This window comes from Myxocyprinus asiaticus, chromosome 32 (assembly GCF_019703515.2).
Source record: "Myxocyprinus asiaticus isolate MX2 ecotype Aquarium Trade chromosome 32, UBuf_Myxa_2, whole genome shotgun sequence".
In the NCBI taxonomy this organism is placed as follows: domain Eukaryota; kingdom Metazoa; phylum Chordata; class Actinopteri; order Cypriniformes; family Catostomidae; genus Myxocyprinus; species Myxocyprinus asiaticus.
In genome coordinates this window covers 28,657,015-28,672,267 of record NC_059375.1, presented here as the reverse complement: position 1 = coordinate 28,672,267, position 15,253 = coordinate 28,657,015, and the positions used below count along the sequence as shown (strand labels likewise).

The 15,253-nt window shown below is 40.0% G+C and overlaps 1 protein-coding gene across 1 annotated transcript; it reads right to left on the bottom strand.

Annotated features, from left to right (window-relative positions):
• Positions 1–2,078: 2,078 nt before the first annotated feature.
• LOC127423209 (uncharacterized) lies at positions 2,079–3,614 on the bottom strand. Its single transcript, XM_051667348.1, has one exon. The coding sequence runs from the start codon at positions 3,612–3,614 to the stop codon at positions 2,079–2,081; it is 1,536 nt and encodes a 511-aa protein (XP_051523308.1).
• Between the last annotated feature and the right edge of the window lie 11,639 nt (positions 3,615–15,253).

Here is a 15,253-nt window from a genome sequence, read left to right as displayed (position 1 = left end):
TGATCTGAGATGTCATCGCTCTGCGGTAGAATTTATATAGTATCAACATTAACTCCATATGACAGAATTAAATCTAGCATATGATTATGGTGTAGCAAATTAGCTTAAAAGGGAATTATTTATAATTAATTATAACTGGTTATAATCAATAATAAATATTTAGATTAGATCTTAGAATTAACTGTAGCAGAATCGATATTACAATTACTTGATCTGTCCGTCCAGCGAGCAGACAATATAATTATTTATCAACTCTTGGAAGACTACTTTCCTGGCCAAGGAACAATAGTCTTCCTACTTATACAGTGCTAGCAGTAGTTTAGCATGTAGCAAGGAGCAACATTCAGTGACTTTGAATTGTGAGCGGAACACAGAGACAATCAATCGTGAATATAAGGGATTTAATAAATGAAACTATAACTAACATACAAACAAACTAAGCAAAACATACATATATAGAATGAAGGAATGTAAGGAAAAGAGAGCGAGAGAGAGAGAGAGAGAGAGAGAGAGAGAGAGAGAGAGAGAGAGAGAGAGAGAGAGCAAAGAATGGCAGTATTTCAAGGGTTTTAAAACTCTCAGTTAACCACAACCTAAATGAGAATCATCAGAGGCACAATTCACCTTAAAAGGGGTTCAAACTTAAACGCGCATCTAATCAGTTGTAAATGGTTACTTGCATTGGTTTGTTGCTGAATAAGAGTCTTGATGCGGTAGACGAGGTTCTCGATGATTTCTTTAGGAGTGAGTTGAAGAAGTCCACAGGAAATCCACAAAGTTACTTGAAGGTAAACACTGCCAGAAGGTTAAACTCAAGAGAGAGTTTTGGAGTGGGTTGGTCTCAAGAAGAAGAAGTTTTGAGCGATGATTTCTTTGCGCTCTGGAGTTTTGATAGTTCATTGCCGCACCCATTTTGTGGGTGGAGTGGCCAATCAGAGGCATGCATTTTGAGCGGGAGAAACATCCTTTGTCTCCGTTTATGGCCCATTCGCATTTTATTGCTGATCTGGACCGCTAGTGCAGCTTTTAATTCAAAACATAGTAAGAATTGTTCGATGCATTTCACGATCACATGGTGTACATTATTGTGTGAGAAATAAAGGGAAGATCATTTTGATACCAAGAAGGTAACCTCCAGACGATATTAAAGCAGAGATACACTCATACACTTGAATATAGGCATTTAACGTCTAACTAATACAAGTAAAGGGTTTTAACTAAGTTAATATGATAGGGGAATATACATACAACACATGCACATAGCAGATACATTTATAACTGCTTACTATGGCCTAAATAGAGAAAATGTCTTTAGGTGTGTGTGTGACGTGTATTGGAATTACTGGAGACAGACAACTGCTCTGGTGCCTGGCACGGGGGTCACCCATTATAATGTGAGAAATAAAGAGAAGATCATTTTGATACCAAGAAGGTAACCTCCAGACGATATTAAAGCAGAGATACACTCATACACTTGAATATATGTGTTTAACGTCTAACTAATACAAGTAAAGGGTTTTAACCAAGTTAATATAATAGGGGAATATACATACAACACATGCACATAGCAGATACATTTATAACTGCTTACTATGGCCTAAATAGAGAAAATGTCTTTAGGTGTGTGTGTGACGTGTATTGGAATTACTGGAGGCAGACAACTGCTCTGGTGCCTGGCACGGGGGGGGGGGGGTCACCCTCCTCTCTGTGGAATGTGTTTGAAGCTTGATGGAGACACTTCAGAGGAGACCTGTTTTAGCATCCTTTTGATAGTGATAAAGACCATCTGCAATTTAGCACCCATATAAATGTAAACGTGGAGACCAGGTCAGTAATTTATATGCAAATGTCAAAAGGCTAAAAGGTTTTTTTCAAACAAAGTTTTTTTCAAACAAAGTGTAATTAGCCATCACTGATCTTACACAGACGTTACAGACTCCCCCTTTTTGTCTGAAGATGCTCTGAATTGAGACATCATCAGACAACAGTGGATCATGATGGTTAAATGGCAGGTGGGTGGTGAAGGTTAAAAGGCAGCAGTGCACCTGTTCATGGACCTTTGCACCCTGTTGACTCTGTTAAACAGGACAAAGGCAAGGCTGAGTGTCAGGGTGTACCCAATTGCTGTGGCGAGGCTCGGCGCCCTCTAGGGCAAGTTCTGAACTCTGATTAGTGACAGGATAGATTGTGGGGGGTTTTCCCATCTTTTCAGAAGCAGTTCTTTGTTTGGCATAGGCCTTATGGCTTAAGTCTCGCAGCTGTTGGGTGGACATAGTCCGTGGGCAAGCCAGAACCCCCAAATGGTGACTCACTGTTGGGTGCAGGTTCCGGAGGAACAGAGTTTTGAAATTGAATTCTTCTTCCATTCCTGGCTCATTCCGTGCTCCGAAGTATGCTTGTCTGAGCCTGTTGTAGAAAGACTGCGTGGTTTCCTGTCTGCCCTGTTTAAGGTCCATGGCCGTAATCAGCCCTTGCTCTGATTCTGGATCAGAGAATTCTTTAATCAAAGCCTGCTGCAGTTGTTGGTAATCCACTTTGACTGTTTCTGGCTGTTGGTCTAGAAAGCTCCGGACTTCACGGCTGGCGGTGATTCTGAGCAGGTACAGTCTGTCTCGTGTGGTAACATTGGCAACAGTTTGCAAGTGAAAATCAATGTCTTTTAAATAGTCGTGCACATCGTGGCCTCCTGCAGGGCTTGGAGTGAAAGTGGGAATGTTTCTAGCCAGCTTATCCAATTCTTTAGGTGACACACCGTGACTGGAAGACAGCCTTTGGAAAGGCTCCCACCCCCTTTCTGCTGCTGGGGGTTCTGGGATGCTGGCAGGTGATGTCTTGAGCAGTGGGCTCTCTTGTCTAGGAGGTATCAGTCTACTGGTTAGGGGAAATTCTGTGGTGTGCATTTCCCTTTCAGAGTCACTTGGCAGTCTATATGAATGTGTAAGCTCTCGGTGAACTGTGTCAAGTTCTTCTTTCAAATAGTCTCTTTGTTGGGCCAGGGCACTGACTTCAGCCCGGGCACTTTGCAGGTGGCCCTCACAGGCCTTGGCCCTGGCTTCTCTTTCTTTAAGTTCAGTCTCTGCTCTCCTCAGGAGAGCCTCAGCTTGCTGGAGTTTTTTACTCAGCTCCTCTCTGGTGTCCTTTTCCTGCTGCTCTCGTCGTGCTGTATCTACACGGAGATCAGTCAGGGCGTTCTGGAGTCTCTCTACTTCCTCCTGCAGCTCTGGGTCCTTTTCGTCCGCTGTCCTGTGCTCGTGCTGAGTCTCCGAGGTTAGCTGGTCCAGTTGACTCTGAGCGCGCATCCAGTTTCTCTGAGCTTCCTCAGCCTGGAGCTTCAGCGCTGCTGCTTCCTGTTCCTGGCGGGAGATGCTTGCTTCACTCAGCTTTGCCTGGCCGAGGAGGTTATGGGCCAGTGACCCGACGATCTTGGCCAGCTCTATGTGGCTGTAGTCCTGTGTTGGATCGTGGGCCATCAAGGTGCTCAGGTTGTCATCGAGCTGTTCCCGGCTCATGTTCTGCAGGTCCCCGGCGGCTTCAGGAATAAGGGTGCTAGTCAGGGCACTCAGCCAGGTCTCTAGTCGATCCCAGTGGGCATCAGGGCTGGATGATCGAGACATGTTGGCTCACTGGTGAAGAGAGAGAGGGAGAGAGAGAGGGAGAGAGGGGGAGGGACAGCACACAGGCCAATGCAAGTTCTTATAGCGTTAGCAGGCTACAATTATAGTAATTTTTATGTTCTATGCTCGGTCTGTTTGATGGATACAAACAGTTAACGGAGGGTAGACTTGGCACCTGTTATCTCAGCCGTGAATGGCAAGGTGAGTCTAATTGTTGTGGGGCACCGGAAAGGATCTAACAAAAGATTGTTGACGGCGTGATCATCTAAAGACTTTGGCAGCTTGGGTCGTCAATCTATTACTCGGCTTTCTCTGATGATTCTCAAAGGTTAGGTCTCTTAAAGGTTGAGGAAAAACCTGATTTTGGGGTCTCGCTAGTTGGAAGGGTCAGTATTCTATGGGTTAGGCTTAGTGATGGATCGAGGTGATCCAGTCGGGATCCCGTGGCAGCTCACTGTGATCCGCCGTGGGGGCCACCGTCGCTTCACCAACTAAGCACTAGAGGGAGTGTTACCTATAGGTGCACACAAATGGCTAGAATACAGAGATTAATTTTACATTTAAATTCAAACACTGTTTTAAAATTCAAAATTTTAAAGTGGGTGGCTAAGGCAAGAGAGAAAGAGGCCTGTATAATACAGAATGATAACAATAATAAAAAAATAAAAAAAAAATAAAAAAAAAATTTAAAAATTACAAAAAATTAAAAAAAATTTTTTTTTTTTAAATAAAATAAAAAAAATAAAATTTAAAAATCAAAATAAGAAAATAAAAGGAGAAGAATAAAAGTTATGATAATAAAATAAATTAAAACAAACCAAGGAAGAATTGGAATAAGTTTTTCAAATGCAATGACAGGGCTAACCAAGGAAAACCAACCTACTGAGAATGGCCACAAGGTGGCGTGGGTGAGCCACCCAAGGTTCAGAGGAAAACAAAAGAGTAGAGATGAAATTTTAGAAGTGCTAGACACTTAACTAAACTGCCCTCTAGTGTTAATCAAAGGTACTGTGATTAAATCTGAGCACGTCTAGTGTGATTGCTCTCGCTCTAGCGGCTGATTTACTGCAACGATCACAAGTACAATGCAATTTGATCCGAACCGAATTTTAGTTTGTGCAAATTAACTGCACAAAGGTGTGTGGCAGGGTTTCTTCGCTGCCTGTTACACAATAACAATTATAATAACAGGATTTCTTCGCTGTTATTACACAAGTTATCAATTATGAACGAACAGGATTTCTTCGCTGTTGTTACACAAATTGTCACTTGATCAAGGTTTTTAAAACTCTCATTTACATACCAATTAGATATGATTAGATTTGAATTAGGCACCCATTCGTACGTTAATGGTTAACCCGAGAGAGTCACGATCATCTAGTTGAATGAAATTTGCAACACAAATAACTTCAGTCTAGCGATACAATCACCTAAGGCCTTTAAAAGATGATAAGAGGAGCATCGCTCAAATCCATCTTTATCGCAATGAAGGAAGTTTTCTTCGTTCCAACAGGCGATTTTGATAATATTAAAATGTACTGCAAAGAGGTTTCTTCGTCTTTACAGAACGATTTTAATATTAGGAACTGCAGTTTACTTTTACAATTACAATTAACAGTGACTAAATGTTAGACAAATAGAGGCTGTTAAAAATACAGTACTGGAGGTGGCTTTAACCATCCAATCAAAAGAGTGAGTCCGCGTTGCGGCTTGTCTCACTCTGAGCGCGCATAATACAAAAACACAAATAAATTGATACTGAGTTTTCTCACAAACAAAGTTTGAATGTGCCCGCGGTTCTCCACCATTAATATATGTAGCAAATTAGCTTAAAAGGGAATTATTTATAATTAATTATAACTGGTTATAATCAATAATAAATATTTAGATTAGATCTTAGAATTAACTGTAGCAGAATCGATATTACAATTACTTGATCTGTCCGTCCAGCGAGCAGACAATATAATTATTTATCAACTCTTGGAAGATTACTTTCCTGGCCAAGGAACAATAGTCTTCCTACTTATACAGTGCTAGCAGTAGTTTAGCATGTAGCAAGGAGCAACATTCAGTGACTTTGAATTGTGAGCGGAACACAGAGACAATCAATCGTGAATATAAGGGATTTAATAAATGAAACTATAACTAACATACAAACAAACTAAGCAAAACATACATATATAGAATGAAGGAATGTAAGGAAAAGAGAGAGAGAGAGAGAGAGAGAGAGAGAGAGAGAGAGAGAGAGAGAGAGAGCAAAGAATGGCAGTATTTCAAGGGTTTTAAAACTCTCAGTTAACCACAACCTAAATGAGAATCATCAGAGGCACAATTCACCTTAAAAGGGGTTCAAACTTAAACGCGCATCTAATCAGTTGTAAATGGTTACTTGCATTGGTTTGTTGCTGAATAAGAGTCTTGATGCGGTAGACGAGGTTCTCGATGATTTCTTTAGGAGTGAGTTGAAAAAGTCCACAGGAAATCCACAAAGTTACTTGAAGGTAAACACTGCCAGAAGGTTAAACTCAAGAGAGAGTTTTGGAGTGGGTTGGTCTCAAGAAGAAGAAGTTTTGAGCGATGATTTCTTTGCGCTCTGGAGTTTTGATAGTTCATTGCCGCACCCATTTTGTGGGTGGAGTGGCCAATCAGAGGCATGCATTTTGAGCGGGAGAAACATCCTTTGTCTCCGTTTATGGCCCATTCGCATTTTATTGCTGATCTGGACCGCTAGTGCAGCTTTTAATTCAAACCCTCCTCTCTGTGGAATGTGTTTGAAGCTTGATGGAGACACTTCAGAGGAGACCTGTTTTAGCATCCTTTTGATAGTGATAAAGACCATCTGCAATTTAGCACCCATATAAATGTAAACGTGGAGACCAGGTCAGTAATTTATATGCAAATGTCAAAAGGCTAAAAGGTTTTTTTCAAACAAAGTTTTTTTCAAACAAAGTGTAATTAGCCATCACTGATCTTACACAGACGTTACAATGGTGATGAGTTGGTCCTGTCACATTTTGTCTGACTCCAAGAGAGTTGAGAATGTCAATAAATGCTAATCCCAATGTGTCATTTTCATTATCTATGTGAATGTTGAAGTCATCAATAATTAAAGCTCTATCTACAGTAACTTCTAGATCTGATAGAAAATTTGCAAATTCACCAAGGAAATCAGAATACGGCCTGGGTGATCTATATACTGTAGCAAGGGCAAAAGAAGACAGAGATTTTTTATTTGTATCTGACGGTGTCACATTAAGCATTATTAGTTCAAAAGACTTAAACTTACATCCTGTCCTCTGAGTAACACCAACAACTTCACTGTAAACTGTGGCAACTCCTCTTCCTCGACCCTTAAAATGAGGCTCATGTTTGTAACAATTACCTGGGGGAGTAGATTAATTTAAACTAATATATACATTCAGTTTAAGCCAGGTTTCAGTCAAGCAGAGCACATCCAAAATATGATCTGTAATAATTTAATTTACAATTAGTGGTTTGGTTGAAAGAGTTCTAATGTTTAGTAGCCCTACCTTTATAAGATGTTTATCTTCAATTATTATTATTATTATTTATTTTTTTTAAAGTTTGACCTTAATAATTTTTAAAAAAAGATTTAGTGAGGGGTTTGTGTTTGGTAGTTTGGGGTACAGACACAGTCTCTATGTGATGTAGTTTATGCGACCTGTGTGACGTCTCAAGGTAGCTAGCAGACATTCGGATTAACCAGTTTGTCTGCTTCCTGCCCTGGGCCCCAGTTAGTCAAATACTATCACCATAGTGTCATCAGGCTGGAAAGACGAGTAGAGCTGCATGTCATCAGCGTAGCAGTGGTAAGAAAACCTGTGTGCTTGAATCACAGGTCCCAATGATGTTGTATATATGGAGAAGAGAAGAAGGCCAAGCACTGAACCCTGAGGTACCCCAGTAAGTACATTATCTGATGTGACTTGGACACCCCACCTCTCCAGGCTACCTTGAAAGACCTACCTGAGTGATAGGACTTGAACCAGCTAAGCACAGTTCCTGTGATGCCCAGAGTAGAGAGGGTGGACAGGAGAATCTGATGGTTGACTGTGTCAAAGGCTGCAGATAGGTCCAGCAGAATAAGGATGGATGATCTGGAGCCAGCTCTCACCCGTCTTAGTGATTCGGTGATAGACAGCAGGGCAGTCTTGGTGGAATGTCCACTTTTGAAGCCTGACTTATTGTTGTCTAGCAGCTTGTTCTGTGAGAGAAAGGCAAAGGTCTGATTAACCGATTTTCCACTATCGGGCCAGTGCAAGCCAGGACTATCAACTGGCCAGCTGGGGCCAATAGCCTCAGACCTCGATCCATTAGACCAAAATTGATCTGCGTTCCCACCATCGGGCCAGTTGCCCCCGCAGCATTGCCCTAAAACCCGCCCTTAACATGCTGCCCTGGTGCCAACATCGCATGCCCATTTTAAAAATAAGAAGGAAGATCAAGCTGAGGTACCATGTTATCTAGTTATCTAAAATATTTGGTTTATATCGTTTGTAAACATTAGTTGGCTAGCAAGATAAGTTAGCATTGACAACTCACCAACTGTAACTGCCATGGTCTCTCCACTAACAGCAGGACGATGTCCCAGCATACCGTCCATGATCTTGAACCATGGAAAGTTCTTTCTTTGGGTACCACTTTGTCCATTGTGCATTTTAACAGATTTGTACTCTACCCACAATTTGTTTATTTTTCCTGAACCTGTAATGTTGTGTGCTGGATACACAACCTGACAAGTTCAGTGAAACTCCGCCTTTGACATTGACCCCGCCTCAATCCCCAGTTGGCCTTGTTTGGCCCAAGGGTAATCAGTGGGCAAAAGGCCATTGGCCATTGCTCCACGCACAGAGGCAGTCAGCTGGCTCTCACTGCTCCATTGCACTGATTTTGATAGGGATAAACTTTTTTCTAAAAAAAGTTTTTTTATTGTCCTTTTGTGTTCCATGGAAGAATCATGATGAGTAAATAGTCACAGCATTTTCATGTTTGGTTGAACTTTCGCTTTAATATGATCAGCACGAGCTGTTTAACAACATGCATGCAAATGTTCAAAGAGATTGTTGAAAGAGTGAGTTTAGGGGAATCATCAACAGGTTCTACTATGACTTCTGTAGACAAGAGGTCACAGACTCCTGAAGTGATTCTATATTTTCTGTCATGGGCATATAATTGTGATTGTGATTGTTGTTGTGGTCTACCTCTTGGTAATTTGTTAGCTATGCTTTTCACTTGCATTTAAGCACAAACTGACCCTTACGTTCCATTAATTAAAATTAGCATCCATCCCCTTAGCATTGACTTGTTACGTCAGATGGAATCAACTTTGTGTCAGCAGGCCCGGGGGTCTTAGGCCCTAACAAGCCCAAGATACTAATTAGGGACAGAAGAACTGAAGGGGAGCAGGGAGGGGGGCAGAAGGCCAGAGAGGGTCCTGCTGGGACGAGCGTGGCCATGGGGCTCACGGTATTTATACGCACCTATGGTACACATGGTGTGGGTGAGACCAGAATGAAACTGGACACAGGCAGTGCCTCACACCCCAGCCATCACAAACACTATCAGTCCAGATGGGAAGACAAGAGAGAAAAAGTAAAAGAGAACAGTGGGAGGAGTTGTAAAATGAGAAAAAAGAAAAAATAAACACTGGGGACAGAGAGGAAGAGAAATAAAAATGGATATATCACAGGTAGATATATTAAAACAATCATGTTGACGTGCAGAGAGAGAAATAGATAAATACAGAAATAGGCCAAAGGTTAGTGTTGGTGTGGGAGAGAATGAGTCTGATATCACTGCAGCTGGGCAGAGGGGGCCCAAGAGACAAATGAAGAGACAAATAATTTGCAATGTGTGTGAATTAACCACACTGAAGTCACTTGATTTGTTATCTAATGATATATTATTATCTAATATCTAATCTAACATCTAAAATCAGTTAGTTCATTTAATTCCTCATATTGTTAAATGCCTACATTTTAAAAATCTATATATATGTGCAGGCAAGTATTAACTCTGAATGTGACAAATAATTTTGCCCCAGCAGAGTGGCTCTCAGCCTATAGGTTGGCTGGTGATGTGGGTTCTTCTAACACAAACAGAAGGGCCAGACGAAGCAGGGCGATATGAGCTCAGGACCTGAAAAGACATGTGTCAGTAACTCAGGGGGTGACATTGTCCAACACCCTCTGGTCCAGTAGACAATAAGACTCTGTGAAGGTCTCGGGCTGGATGGATGGGGCTGGATTGAAGCTGAGGGGTCTTTGGACATTTCAACTAATAGCAGAAGTCATCTCCAGATCTATCCTGCTGGTGTCTTCTGACTCAATCAGGCATGTAGAAAGAAGCACAACTGTGAACGGAGTTTGATATGGAGGCATGCATTCAGGGGAAGGAAAGATGAGTTTTGTAACCACACAATTTCTTTTGACCTCACTCGATCTTGCTCTTCACCCTCACTGCATCTGTTTTCTGCATAGTTTAATTTTGTTTCCTGTTTCATTTTATATCACTCTTTCCCACCCTCACCTTTTCTTTCCTAATGTGACTCACTTTATCCTGTTTAACAGATTTTTTGTTTTTAAATTTTTTTGTTGCCTTTATACACTGTTCTTCATTAAATTGACTAGCAACAGTGAATATTAACAACTACATACTATATGCATAATAACAACTATGTAGATGTTGGTTAGCTAGCTAGTTAGTTGTCACATACCACTAGTGAAATTGCTTCTATTTTGCATTTTTTTCTAATTTAATACAATAATAAAAAATGAGAAATTATATTATCAACACAATTTGATTTGAAAGATGAATTTTAAAGTTCAATTTCACAATTTCTTACTATTTAGTATTTAATATTTCCCCCTTTGCTTGGCAGCATGCACTTGAGCTGGCATGGACTCCACAAGTTTGTGCAAAACCTGATGATCCAGCACAATTTTAGAATTTTCCAAAGAGGATGTTTACTGGAAGCAAATAAACCAGACCTTTTGTACAAAGGAGTTAACATGGTTAATGTAAAAATTTGATTAGATAGTGCAGATATTTATTCTAAATGTATACATACTGTGTATAATATTTGTTTATGATTATAGTAAAAGTATAATAAAAATTGTAAGCGTGATAAAACATTAGGATGTGAAATATTAAAAGATGAAACTAAAAGTGATGATTGTATGATCTTATATTGTAATACTTTTTAAAGGGGTCATAAAATGCTCTTTTTTTAAATATAGTTTTATCATCTTCCCTGAGGTCCACAGTTAATGTTAGTCAAGTTTTTTAAATTTAGTAATATATGATCATTTTGCACCCTGTCTCTGGCCCTCTGTCTAAAACGCTCGGTTTTGGCCTAAGTGCCTCCTTAAAACTTCAACATAAATGCCCACTGTTTTGATTGGCTAAAATCATGCAGCCCCTCGAAGCACCAAAATATTATAAAACTAAATGTCAGGGTTTACACATATGCACATCCAACACATTGTATCCAAATATATTAAAGCACAACAGGTAACACTTACACCCTGTCTACACCAGATGCGAGAGTCGTGATGCATCAAAAGCAATAGAACCCATTATAATCAATGATGCTGTCTACTATGGAAGAAAAATAGGCATTGCATATGCAAATGTATTTGGTCCTTGTGACATCACAAGTTCCACGAATTCCAAACGAGGTGTTTTTGCAGCCTGGTTTAAAAAAAAAAATGCTCTTTTTCTATTAAGGAGGAAGTTTTCAGTTCTGAAACTTACAGTATGTTTTTATAGAACAATGGCCATTGTAAAATGTCAAAAGATCAAAGAAAATTGTATTCCTCATGTCCCTTTAATGTTCTTAGATTCTGATTGTTTTCATACGCAAAGGTTGATAAATGGAAAGGGGTAATGACAGATATGGAACATTTCCTGTTATATCAGTCATTTTTAAAGTTTCATTTGTCAGTAAACAACTATGTGAGTGGAACATGGGGGAAGACGTGTTTAGGGGGGTCGCCATCACACTGTAGACCCTAGTGGGTGGAGATGGGGCAAAACCACCCTTTTGTGGTGACTGAACCAGTAACCCCCCACCAAAATGCTTCACTTCCATCTCCCCTTTACTCAGTGTTTCCAGAGATGGCACCTACTCTTACTGTCATTAACTGACCAGCATTTCTTTTATCAGACCTCTGTGGGTCTATCTTCATAAGGATGAACAGATAATTTTACAAAGCTATTTATTAATAATCAGCCTTGATATGCATGTCATTGAATGACAGATGAGAAATGAATAAAATATATTAGCTTTCACACAGTTTAAAAAAGAAGAAAATTGGAAGGAAATGTATTATAGATTGATTGATAAATGAAGAAAGAGAAACTGAGAACAGAGCATGTTACATGGTGTATTTTAATATGGTAGGCATTTACACATTAAAACCTTTGACTTTTGGTTTGCTCACTGGGGCTTTAAAGGTAAAGTGAGTAATTTCTTCACCACTTGTGTTCAACAAATGAAATTGTAAACCTAATAAATTATTTGCTCTCATCTACTATTGGTCGAAAAAAACTGATGGTCCTGTCCAAAACTCATGCCATTGGTTGAGCCAATATTATATTGGGATGCTTTAACAAACAAAACAAACATTGTGGTTTCATTGTATGTGTATGTGTATGTGAATGTGTATGTGTATGAGTATGTGTGTGTGAGTGTCTGACATGTATTCCTGACTGCATGGCTGCTTGGATGCCCTGTTTGCCATCCAGATTTGTCAATATAAGCACTCTAATTGCACAGAAAATTACATCCAGTGCTGATTGCGCCTGACGTGGTTTGGCAGTACAGTGACATTGTGACGCCTCATGTCTTCTTTCCCTCTCTTTCGCCTCTCCTTCTCACCCCCTGCCCCACCCCCTTCTCCAACCCCTCTCCTATACTGTGTCATCCCCTGGTGACCGCAGCAATGCCCCTGGTGACTGCCTGCTGCCTTCTTCTTGTTGAAGCTGTCGAGTGCAGAGATTTCGCAATGTTCAATCTTGTCATGCTCAGGCATCGCTTTCTGCCACCCCATATCCATCAACCGAGCTGTTTGTGAACCATTATGATACTTGTGTGTATCTGTGTATGCTCCTTCATCCCAGCTGTTTCTCGCACCCGCCAATTGCAGAACAGACCAGTGTTTTTGCCTGAATTTGGATGAATTTAAGACTTTGAATGTGTTGAATCACAGTCCTCATCTATTTAAAGGTGAAGTGCTTGCTTTTTGCACTACTAGTGTCACCAAATGGAATTGCAAAAATAATGAGGAGGGAATTCAATAAGAATGAATTGTGTCTGTAAAAGCGCTATTTATTTGCACACGTTAACTGTGCTGGTTTTGCACCCGGTTCACTAAAGGTATTATGCAGATCAAATAATGATGGAGACATGCCCTACAAAATCAATGCTAAACCCAATTTGCATGGTGCAATTCTGATCTTGAGGGCTGGTTCTGAGTGCTGTATAGGCATGTGACGGTATCAGATTTTCATGTCACAATAATTGCTGAAGCTTTTATGACAGTATTATTACGGTATTGAATGACTTTACAAAAACAGGTTGAACGATAAACAAATGTTATTGTTGTTCTCTTAATATCAAGCTGAATTACTTTTTCAATAATAAACTAGCATTTTAAATTAACAGATAACAAAGAACTTTGAAAAGAACCCATAACATAAAAAAAACTACCTTCAAAACCATAGATACATAGCCAAATATAACTTTAAGTTGATGTCTTCATATTTAAATGGTCACTATGTCATGGGGGCACTGATCATTACAGATCAGTACAGACCTACAACTTATCTTGTTGAGGCTAATGTTAATGTAACGCCAGAGTAATTTTATTGGACCAGCTATTAGGCTGCAACAATAGTATGCATGTTTTTTTCTGGATAGCAAGCCAGTTGCTAATATATAGCTAAGCGCTAACTACAAATTTAATAACCGCAAGTTCACTCACACTGTATGCAACTTGTGATTGCGTGGCATTCCAACATTAACTTAATATTGAAATCATAATTTTGTCACATTGACTTTATTAATTACAGGACATAATATTAGCTGATTACAACTGTATTTTAGTTGTTACTACAAGAAGCAAACATTATTGTGTAGCTAGCAAATTTTTTAGTTAACTATTCTTTGGCCACTTGAATGCAAGCTGTTATCTGCAAATGGCAACAACAATTCACTTTCTTTGTCTTCTTAGTTGTCACTTGTTGTCTCTAAGGGGACGTTTAAATGACAATGATGTACTAAAAACGGAAACATTTTTCATTTGCGTTTTTTTGGAAAATTTTGCGTACAGACGACAACATTGTCAAAATGATCCCGTTCACACGGATCAGCGAAAATGACTAAAAACGCTGTATTATGCATGCCAGGCCAGTAGTTGGCGATGTCACTTTGTAAAGAAACACTACATGCCTGCACACATAAGCATTCTCCCCACAGAGCGGTGAAAACAAACAATGAAGATGGCGAGAGCATCGAGCAATTTTGTCTGGATGGAAGATGAGGTTGCTTTATTACTACAAGTGACCCTGGACTATAAAGCACGCCACCTTTTTAAGGACTCCAACTGGTGATCTCATGTTGGTCTGTTCGCCCTGGAGGTAAGAACAAAGTTCTCGAAGTTCATGCCTATAGACTGAACGCATAATACGCGTGCGCATGACGTCATCATTTTCACAAATTTGCGTTTTTGTATGTTTACACGGAGACGATAACGGCATCGTTTTCAAAAACTTGCACTTTGAAACCCGTTTTCAAAAGTTTGTGTTTTCAGGCCCCAAAATGCCGTTGTCCTGTAAACGAACAGCCAAAACGCATAAAAAGTTTTCCATTTTTAGTTGAAAACGTTGTTGTGTAAACGGCCCCTTAGAGTGTTGCCTCTCAGTTTTCAAAAACAGTTTGGAAAAACAAGCAGATCTGACACTACTTACCTGTCCCGCAGATGAGCAAACACATTTGAGATGTTCCCATGTTTCATTGCCACTTTTCTGCCACATGTTATACACAAAGTGAAGCCATCTTCAACCAACAATCCTGAATTTTTATTGAACACAAAATACTTCCACACTTCTGACTTTACCCCATTAGAAGGTGAATAAAGGGTTGGCTGCGTTCCTCCTTCAGCCATGCCTTTGCACACGTTGCATTTGTGTGCATGTGTCATTTGTGCTGCACACGCAGTGTTGTGAATCTTAATTCGCTGATGGGGGAAAAAAACTACTGTGTGATCAGAAAAATATAAACAATTTGGCTAAAAGGTTATCTAGAATTATTAACAGTATTTTGAAGTGCCCACGATAACAATAACGTGCATGTTAATTACCGTGATATTCCGCGTTACCGAATACGGTCACATGCCTAGTGCTGTATAGCAGAGGATGCAGCAGACCACCACAATCTGGCACATTCTGCCAGGACTGTACAGCATCACTTCACTACTGTGATCAAGACACCTGAATCATCTCTTTAACGTGCAAATGTGTGCTTGACTGTATGGGGCATCTGGACATATGCCAATTATAATGCTCTTCTCCATCAGTTGATTATTATTTGATGAATTATTGCTGCCATGATCGCC

What these genes read in the sequence shown, in the direction of transcription:
- LOC127423209 (XM_051667348.1), bottom strand. Translation starts at nt 3,614, where the DNA reads ATGTCTCGATCATCCAGCCCTGATGCCCACTGGGATCGACTAGAGACC.